Genomic DNA, 10,053 nt, shown 5'->3' on the forward strand with positions numbered 1-10,053 from the left:
CGTCAAACACAAACTTTTAGTCTCTGAAGTCATCTGAAATGATAACATTTTATATTTTATTCTCTGACACACACAATTTGATAGGTGCAGTAATAATAAATCTCATTTAACATGAAGTAGCTTTGATTTTTGACAATTTGTTTGAAAAAACATTAACATAGAAGTACAAATTAAAAAACTTCATGTAAAAAGCAACAAAGACATAACATTTGAAACATCTATATCGTACTTAAACCGCTTTAATAGACTGCAGTATTTATATAATACCAAGTCTGCGATGGTGTTTGGACAATGTAAAACAAATAACAGACAAAAGCTCTCTTTGTGCAGGACATACCGAGTTGTAGTCACAGTTTGTCCATTGCTAGACTAAAAATAATTAGCAGGCAGGTCGAAACGGCTTTAAAAAGTAATAATCCCAGTAGTAGTGGATTTTTGTTAAAAGTTTACAAACTGTAATTTTATAACAGATTTATTTTTAGCATAATATTGGAAAGCCACATTTATCTGGGAGATAGTTTTGACAGTGATACTGCAATTAAGCAAAAGTCCACAGGGGGGAGCTTGGCACTCCATTTAATTGACAATGTGTAATGGGCTACATATAAGGAACACACAGATAATGAACACACAGTTCTCTCTCACACACACAGAGAGAGAGAGAGAGAGAGAGAGAGAGAGAGAGAGAGAGAGAGAGAGAGAGAGAGAGAGAGAGAGAGAGAGAGAGAGAAACCCTCCATCCCTTGCTTATAAATACATCTAAAACACACATTCAGGCTCACTCATTAGGGATGTCAATGACCAGTTCAGCCTCATCTCCCTCCCCTCTGTCTTCATCTCCTCTGTCACTGTCACCATCACTCTCTCCCTCCTCCTCAGCTGCATCTCCGCTAAGCATCTGTCTGGGAACCCAGCTGAAGGGGCCACTGGCTGCTTGAGGGGCCGCAGGGGCTGATGGGTAATTAGCTGCCATTGGGGCAACAACCTGAGAGGAATAAAAAATAAAGCAAAAATGTTAGGAATGACAGGGATGGAGATATGATGGAAGAATGAGGGGTATGGATGGATGACTGCATTAATCAGGACAAAGCATGCAGCATGTACATGAACTTACAAACCAGAAGGTCATTTCAGCATAGTGCCGAACTTAAAATGACTTAGGGGACTGAATTTTCTACAACATCAGTGTCCTCAAATGTAATTATTACAGGTTGTATTGACTAAATAGAACAGTTTATGTATCAAAACCTGTTAGCAATATTGTGCAACAAAGTAATTAACCAATATAAAGTTTTTGGACTTTCTAAGGAGAACATAAAAGCAGACACATATTACTTCCATTTTATTATGCATATAGATAGTGTGAACAAAATAAAACCTCCAAAAAATGACCTACTATGACATCTAATATAAATATGCAGGATGTGAGAAGTAAGCAGTATATCTGCATTAATATTATCTCTGAACATCTTGTTTTCCCTTTTCCTCTCTCACCTTCCCCGTAGTCTCTCTCTTGTTTTTAGGCGTCTTTGTTTTTCTCTCTTTCTTCATTCGTTCAGCTGGGGGAGCCAAATACTCTGGTGGGAAGGGCATCTGCCCAACACACACGTAGGCCCCAAATTGCCAAATGAACACAAGAACACACATGCACAGGCAATTTATAAGACAGACACACACAAAACACAAAAAAACAAACACCGAAGAATGAACAATGTGAAAACAGGGAAGGCATTACAAGCATCAAAACAAAAAAACAAACAAAGAGATAAAACAGACTTGTGAATGAAATGACAAAAGAATCAAATTATATAAACAATGCCTGAGCGGGATTATGTTTGCCGATGAGGAGATGACAGATGCAGCAATACTCTATGCTGGCAATACTGGCCAGACTACGATATAAGAAAGGGAGACAGAAACTCACGGTGTTGAGGTAGGGTCCAGAGCCTGATGGCTGTAGGGCATTTACACCAGGACGGGACAGCAGGGAGAGATGAGGGGAGGATGATGAAGGAAGACACGCCCCAGGACTACTTCTTCGCCTGAAAAGAGTACATGAGAAATTAAGAGAAATTTAAGTGTGGCAGCAGGTGCATCCAGAGCGCAAAATGTGTTGTTCACATTGGTCCATTTGGTTAAAGATACAGTTTTTCTCTATATTTTGGCCTTCGGTCCCCACTCATCCAACATTTTCCTCACCCAAAAACTGAGCTGGAAAGTTTTTTCCAGAGTGGATACATCTGAAAACAAAAGCCCCATGTTTTAGTGTGGACACAGCTTTTGAAAAATGATGCTTTGATAGTCATGGTCAGCAAAAAAGAAGAAAAGAGACCCTAGGAAAAATTCAACTGGCATCAAACAGTAAGACTAATTTGTTTGTAATTATCCATAAACATACATTTATTGACATTAGTCTCATTTCCAGCACAGATGACTCACAGATGTGTTGGATGATAATACCAGGCAATTGTACCTTCCTTTCACACACCAATTTAAGACTTGAATACTACAAATGGCTTAGAGGCCTTTTAACCATTTACACTCAGACCCTTAAAGACACCATATTTTACAGGGTTTCAATTTTAATTGGTTTAAAAGATCTTAGATAGATACTTTATTCATCCAGAGGTTTAAATTGTTAATGTTGTGCATTGTACCAGGATTATGTTTACTACAGGGAGATTTTTTCTTTTAAAATGGTCACAATGACTAAAAAGATGAAAGTCTAATCAGTACTTATCAATACGTATATTGCATGTACACATTTATGCAAATATTGATAGTACAAGTAACATTTTATGTTAAAACGCACAACTTACTTCTTTGCTCCATCTCGTTCTCTTTCCCTCTCCCTGGGGCCTTCTCCTTCACTATTTTCTGAAGAAACTGTTGCATCTGAATCTGGAACAGAAGACAAGAAAATCTGAACCAGCAGTACAGTTGATTGCAACTCTTAAAATAAAAATGAAAGCACGCCACAAACCCTAATAAACACTTTGGGTGAGGTGTAGTGACTACCTGAGGAGTCTTCATCTACCCTCTCATACTGCAGCAGTCTGTCCAGAAGGAAGCTAGAAAACAAATGCATGATATTGTTCTTTACTGCACGACATTATAGTGTTCAACATACACCCATTTCCATGTACACACAATGTAATCTCACCTTTTGTCCCTGGAAACTTTGAGAAGTTTTCTCTGTGCTCTCCTCAGCTCCTCCTGAAAGCATTCCTGTTCCTGGAAAGGGAAACCCCAAATGCACGAAATCAGCGCAGATAACGAGACATATACCGTATGTATTAGTTAAATACTGAAACATGATTGCTCAAGACTGACTTTTTACACTCAGAATGACTGTACTCACATAAACAAGAAATTTTAATTTTCGTTTGAGATTTTTGTATTTCCGCTTGTAGTCAACTTCGACGTCCGCTCGACCGTTCATTTCTGAAATACAGCATACAAATGATGTAAATCTACCGTCTGCTCACAGTAGTTATAAACTGGGGGTAACTCCTTTTAACACGACAGTGAAACGACATAAGAAAGTAACGTACAGGACACTAAGCTAAACATTAGCTTACTTGGCTAGCTCGCTTAAAGATACAAAGCTGCTGGTCTCACATGCCTTTGTAAATATGCACCAAAATGTATTTCAAATATATAAAAAAACATGCATTCGATAAATTGAAAGGCTATTTTTATCCTTGAAAAAACATTGGTAGGCTACCTCTTGATTGAGTCTGTCTGTGCGACATGCTGTTGTTTACTTTCGTGACGTCGTTTTCTTGCGTCGTGATGGGCGGGACCTTTTTTCTTCTTCTTTTGGGTTTTAACGGTGCTTATCTTTAGATACAGTCTATGCTGCCACCCTCTGCTTGTCATCTGGACCATACATTAAATCCTACCCATACCCATTTATCCTGTTTTGATGATTTGCCTCATCAAATCATAGACAATTCTACTCTTCGGATCCTCTTGAATGAAAAATGTTATTAAGATCCTGAATTCCAGCCTTCCTGTCCATACCAAACCTTTGTAATCACTTGACAAATGGTTAACTGTTTAAATTTCTTTTTTTTTATGCATGTGAGATATATGTGTGTATGTGTTTGTTGTGTTAGTGTTGTCTAAGCTACTGGATGCCTAAAATTTCCCTCTGGATGAATAAAGTATCTATCTATCTATTTATCTATCTATCTATCTATCTATCTATCTATCTATCTATCTATCTATCTATCTATCTATCTATCTATCTATCTATCTAACTGAGATCTTTTTGCATGTTGCCTTTCTTGTTTACTTTGCATGCACAATAGAGTTGCAATAGACTCCTCAACCTGACAATGCTCACATAAACCAGGTAGCCTAGATGCTTTCATTTATTCCTATTATCTTAAAGTGTGCCATTTAAAGTGAAATGACTGTTGAAAGTGACATTTTCTTGACCTGGGCCTACGTTTCTAAATGTTGACTTCACTTTACTATTTAGGCTAAATTGTACATAAACATTCCCCTTATTTCAGTGTTCCACTGCTCCTGCTTTCCAAACTATTCCGTTGACCATAGGGAATAGTTGTAACCTCTGATTTGCTTAATGGGACTTTTTAATGGTAAATCTATAGTGCTTCTTTTGCTATCTTGTCCACCTCCTCATGTCCCCCCACAGACCTACAGTACATGTGCAGCAACCCACATAAAAACAATTGCCATACCTTATTGATTGCACATGCAACACTTCAAATAGAATATCTTGATAGCTGGAAGTCAAGGATCTCATGCTCTTGAGAACTGAAACAGAATCAGAGCAGATTAAATGGTTAATTTTCCTCGACCCAGAGCCAAGCATCTCCACCAAGACTAGATTCCCAGATAATTTGGTGTAACAGCTTTTCTTTATGGAACTGAAAAAGCAGACCCAGTTGTCTGATGTTTTGGATCTTTTGAACCCTCAGAAGAATATATTTTGACATACTGGAAGAGCTTGTTCTTTTACATGAACTGAAAGAGGTGTTAACAAATAGTTTTTTCCTCATTCTGACTTTTTGAGCCCCACCAAACACATGTCAGTCAGTGGTGTTGATTGTGTGCATCGCTCAGCCTCTGCAATAACTACTGTTGCAGTTTGATATTAATAACCTTAAAGTACTCTGCATATATTTTGCCAGCCCAGCCAAAAGCTTGGTCTTTGTCCTCTGCTTTCTTCCCAGCACTCCTGCAATACCACTTCAGCGAGATGTTGTTCTTCATGTCCTGTTAGGTTGGCCCAGTAGTTGGCCATTTACTGCTTCCTTTTAATATCTAATGGCATCTCTCCCGTCTGGACTTGCAGGGCTGGGATGGGAGTTGACTGTACTGCTCCACCACACTGTCTCAGAGCTTGTGCTTGTATGTTATTAAGCTTCTCCAACAGAGCTGGACCTTTTCTTTTTTTTCAAATATAAAAATATATAGGAATACAGATATAAGAATTAAATAACAACAAAATAAAGATTTCACCTTTTCTGATCTTGTGTTTTTTATTTTTGGTTTAATTTAATACTTACATATACAGTTTTTATGACTGACAATCATATTTTTTTTTCTATATATTTTCCACACATTTCCCTAAAATCCTATAATAATTTGTTTTTGAATTAAAGATACAATTATCTAAAAACTAAAAGACTTCATTAAGTTAAAAGGTAACAGCCAACACTTATTTACAGCTGCTTTGATTCTTATTGCTGTGCATGCTTCCATGACTTCTTGCAGTGGGCCTTTGTATTTTATTAAATCATCCTGTCAGTTTTCCCTCCACCTGACGCATACTGTAGTGCACTGAGTTTGCAGCTCAACCCCAGCTCAGCACAGTCACTTGCAGGTTGACCATGAATTATAGATGAGGGACATTTGCAGAGACGAGTAATGCCGCCTCAGTGCACATACTCATGGCCAGACCCCCTGTGTGTCGAGGGTGATGGGGGGAGACAGGCAGAGACAAAGAAAGAGGTAAAGTTGAGATAAGTGGAAAAACCCAAGGCAAAAATAGAAAGAGGAGAAGCCTGTATTCCAGATATACTCCTAAAGGGGAAGAGCACAAACATGCTGACTGTTTAGAAATAGTGCCTCCCTCTCAGACAATATGAAACCCCAGCATCCTTTAATGCAACTACCAAAGCAGGTTCTGCAATAGCTCATAGTTGCTGCAGTGGATCCTCTCACACCCCTAGACATTAAAGAGAACAACCTTGCAAAAATAAACATGCATATGTCTCCTTCCAGGCAAAGCAACTGCTGATATGAAACACAATATCTGCCTCTCAACACCGACAGATTCTTCTTTGATTCCAAAGACACTGGCAGACAGAAATAGACTCTTCTGTGTCTGCTGCCATAAATCCCTGCTGCCAGCCAAACCAGCCAGCCCTCCTCGCAACTGTAGTCATCTGCCTCCCCTCCACCCCTCCTTTCTCTCCTTTACTCTCAATGGATCCATATATTCTCAAGTCAGGCTGTGGACACTGATCTGTGCATGTCAATACGTTTTCTCCTGTTAATTTTCTGCTTGAATGTATGTCCTTGTTGCTCTGTTAGTATGACCGTACTCTGACTGTTGTTCTCATCATGCTGGCATGTGTTTTTCCCTCTCCCTATTTCTCCCTCTCTCTCTCTCTCTCTCTCTCTCTCTGTATTTTCATGTCCTCCAATTGTCCCTCCCTCTTACATTGTTTGTCACTTTTTCTTTGCACTTTGTCTTCTCGATTTCTGTTTAGTCCAATTTGCAGAAACTGGAATGTACCAAAATCACACAAAAGACACCACCAACAACTGCAATAAAAGCCTTCTCTGTGATCACAAGGTAAGCTCCATGTTTTATGGTTTTCACCTTTAGAACAGCTGACACAAGCTACATTGTCTACTGTAATGTAACTGTATTTATTTTGAAAGCTCATTTTTCATAGGCGAAGAAACTCAGAATATTAAATCAGTTACTTTTCTTTTCTATGTGTACTTTTTCACCAATTCTTTCTCCTTTGTGTGTCTGTGTGTGTGTTCGTGCATGCATGCGTGCGTGTGTGTGTGTGTGTGTGTGTTACAGGGAAAGCTTGTCCAGGCTATTAAAAGAATTAAGCACGAGGTAGATGAGTGCAGAGACGCAGAGAGAGAGACATACATAGATTCAGTGCAAGTAGAGGTACTGCTTCTGCATTATTAATCTTTCTTTTTCAAAAATACACTCTTTTCATACACAGTGATTATAGTTTAACATAAACTAAATGAGGCTATATATTCATAAGCCAGTTTCGAAAATGATTATTTGCATTGTCATATCCACACTAACTTTGTAGTCATACGTAGGCTGAATTGATGATTATCAATCTTTCCCCTTCTCATCTTTCAGGTCAGTTTTGATGCCCTGGAACGAGACATCAGGGCTGAGTTTCAGAACATCCATCGTTTCCTGGATGAGGAAGAGTCTAAGGAGCTGAAGCGACTGAGGATAGAGAGACAGAAACAACTAAAGCAGCTGAAGGAAAGAGAGAAGAAAATAGCAGCGCAAGGGAGAGACCTGGAGAGAGCAATCACAGTACTCAACAGCAAACTAGCTGAGGAGGACAGTCCTAAACTTCTCAAGGTAAGGAGGCATTTTCACTAAAGAAGAAGAAATTAACATACTGAGATTAAGTCAAACTATGACAGAAGTTTGTCTTGTTATTGGCCTAAATATACTGTAACTATACAAAGCTGGGATGGGGATGATGTAAATTTGGAGGCGCAGCTAATGTATAAGTGGGTACAGAGGGGGAGGTGGACAATAGTTTGGACTCCCTCCATAAAACATTGTGGAACCCTCTTTGTGCAACAGCAGGGCCACACGTGGGTTAATCCAGGGTCACTGTATGCATTCCCCTTAGCCTGGGACAAAACTTTACTTACCTTTTTCGTAAAAAAAAGTAAAAGTAAAAAAGTTTTTAATTACTCCTCCTGTTTGGACTCCTTTGAGCTTAGAGCTGCTGGGAAACAACGTGACTGTGCAGGTTTACATCAAAGGGACCTAATCCTGCAGTGTCACCTTGTTAGCTGTTCTGCGCCTCTTCATCAGCACTCATTTGATCAATTATAGACATTTATTGGCTAAACAGTTTACTTTTCTGGTTTTGAAAGTCTAAATCAATTTCTCATTTAAAAGTAAAAGGACAAAAGGAAGTCGGCACATTAGTCAGCGAATAGGAATGGGCAGCGTAAGGCTGTCCTGCTGATGTCACAGCTTGCTGAAGTCCAAACAAAGACAACTGTTTGAGATAATTCAAAGTCGTTTTAAATTGCTGTGCACTATTATTTCAACCAACTTTCCTAAAATGTTTCTCTCATTGCAGGAAATTCAAGATCTCATAAAAAGGCAGGTTTTCTCAACCTAACAGTTTTCTTCTCCACCTCTCATTAATATTGTGTGTATGCATGCTTAACATTTTCTCTCATTTCTGTACATCAATCCATCTCCATAAACCTCACAGTGGTGTGTCTAGCAGGTCATTCTACCATTCACCATTCAGTCCTCCCCTCTTCCCATTTGTCCAAGCAGATCTCAAGTCAGGTTTGTTGTTCCAGCGGAGGTGGACACTGAGGTACGCTCCGGCCAGTTTGTGGGGCCCATACAGTACAGGATATGGAAGCACATGAAAAGCTGCCTTTACCCAAGTATGTTCACACTTGTCATTTGATATATCACATGCAAAACAACAACAAAACTTACCTTACTTAATCTCTATTTTCCTACAGATATTACATCAATGACCTTTGACCCCGAGACAGCCCACCCTAATCTGTCCCTGTCCCAGTCTCGCACCTCAGTGTGGTTTGAGGAGGATAAGGACACAAAGGATTTCCAGTTCAACCCACAACGGTTCCACTATTATTACTGTGTGTTGGGCCATCAGAGCTTCACCACAGGCCGACACTACTGGGAGGTTGAGGTGGGACGTAAGACAGCGTGGAGGTTGGGCGTGGCACGAGAAGATGTCCCTAGAGGGGAAATGGATGCCTCTGGCCCTTCCAGTGGCCTCTGGACCCTGTCCCTGAAGGACGGATCTGTCCACGCCTGCACCGACCCAAAGCCCACCAAGGTCAACGTCTCTGTCTGTCTTGTCCGCATCGGCGTGTTCTTAGACTGTGAAAAGGAGGAGGTGTCTTTCTATAATGCTGTAACCATGGCCCCAATCTACACATTTACTATGGGAACAGTTGATGTTCCTTTGTTCCCCTTCTATAATCCATGTGACACAGATGATGGGAAGAACACGGCAGCCATTAAGATCTTTAACCCTTCCCTATAATGAGGGGCTGCAGAGATTTCCAACACAAATTGTTAATTTTATATTAGTATAATTACTGTAATTGGCAATTATTTTGATTATCAATGAATGGTAAGGATTATTTTTTTCAAGCAAAAATGCCAAAAACATTTGCTTTCTTTTGTCTTCTGTGAAAATAGTTTTGGGTTTGGAACCGTCATGTTGGACAAAACAAGCCATTTGAAGACATCACCTTGGATTTTGGCAATTGGATCTTGACATTTTATAGACAAAATTATGAATTAGAAGAATAAGAAAAAAATTGTTAGTTGCAGCCCTGATTATATAATGCACTTACAACTTGCTGAAAAAATGTTGCAAATAAAGGAACTCTACATTAAATGACTTCAAGAAATGATTTTAAAGAAAATACATTCAGCAGGTTACTGTGTTTTTCAGTTTTTAATGCATATCTTCTTTCACTGTGACTTTAGAGTTTGAGAAAAATAAATGTGGTGAAATATGATGCTTCAAATGAATCTTGAACTGATGTATTTGTAAAAGAGTTTAGGAAAACAAAGGTTGTAATCTACTGCCGGCCTGAAGCTTCAGGGTCCATAGCAGGTGTTGACAGCATTATGATGTTACCTTTGGCCTGTTTATAAATATAGCTGTGCCTGCTTAGCTATGATGTGTCCTGGTGAGGGTATGGAAGCTGGATTAGTGGCACGTCAGGCCTGAGGGGTGAGAAAGTGGCGCGTGACACTTAGAAAAAATGATG

General features: G+C 39.4%; 2 protein-coding genes across 5 annotated transcripts; one reads left to right on the plus strand and one right to left on the minus strand.

Moving 5' to 3' along the window:
• Positions 1 to 34: 34 nt before the first annotated feature.
• Positions 35 to 3,837, minus strand: ino80e (INO80 complex subunit E). Of its 2 annotated transcripts, none has more exons than XM_028581053.1 (8): positions 3,728 to 3,837; positions 3,362 to 3,444; positions 3,164 to 3,234; positions 3,019 to 3,071; positions 2,820 to 2,901; positions 1,925 to 2,042; positions 1,495 to 1,593; positions 35 to 985 (listed from the first exon to the last, which is right to left on the minus strand). In XM_028581053.1, the coding sequence occupies exons 1-8, from the start codon at positions 3,753 to 3,755 to the stop codon at positions 779 to 781; spliced, it is 741 nt and encodes a 246-aa protein (XP_028436854.1). In that variant the 5' UTR covers positions 3,756 to 3,837; the 3' UTR covers positions 35 to 778. The 2 variants fall into 2 exon arrangements, with proteins under 2 accessions (XP_028436854.1, XP_028436855.1); XM_028581054.1 differs by lacking the exon at positions 3,728 to 3,837 and adding an exon at positions 3,582 to 3,719.
• Positions 3,838 to 6,409: 2,572 nt separating this feature from the next.
• Positions 6,410 to 9,807, plus strand: si:ch73-54f23.4 (zinc-binding protein A33). Of its 3 annotated transcripts, none has more exons than XM_028581022.1 (7): positions 6,410 to 6,485; positions 6,753 to 6,838; positions 7,079 to 7,174; positions 7,382 to 7,615; positions 8,358 to 8,380; positions 8,564 to 8,679; positions 8,761 to 9,807. In XM_028581022.1, the coding sequence occupies exons 2-7, from the start codon at positions 6,773 to 6,775 to the stop codon at positions 9,312 to 9,314; spliced, it is 1,089 nt and encodes a 362-aa protein (XP_028436823.1). In that variant the 5' UTR covers positions 6,410 to 6,485; positions 6,753 to 6,772; the 3' UTR covers positions 9,315 to 9,807. The 3 variants fall into 3 exon arrangements, with proteins under 3 accessions (XP_028436823.1, XP_028436821.1, XP_028436822.1); XM_028581020.1 differs by having other exon boundaries at positions 6,432 to 6,568; XM_028581021.1 differs by having other exon boundaries at positions 6,433 to 6,550.
• Positions 9,808 to 10,053: the final 246 nt, after the last annotated feature.

Source organism: Perca flavescens, chromosome 6, assembly GCF_004354835.1.
Source record: "Perca flavescens isolate YP-PL-M2 chromosome 6, PFLA_1.0, whole genome shotgun sequence".
Taxonomy (NCBI): Eukaryota; Metazoa; Chordata; class Actinopteri; order Perciformes; family Percidae; genus Perca; species Perca flavescens.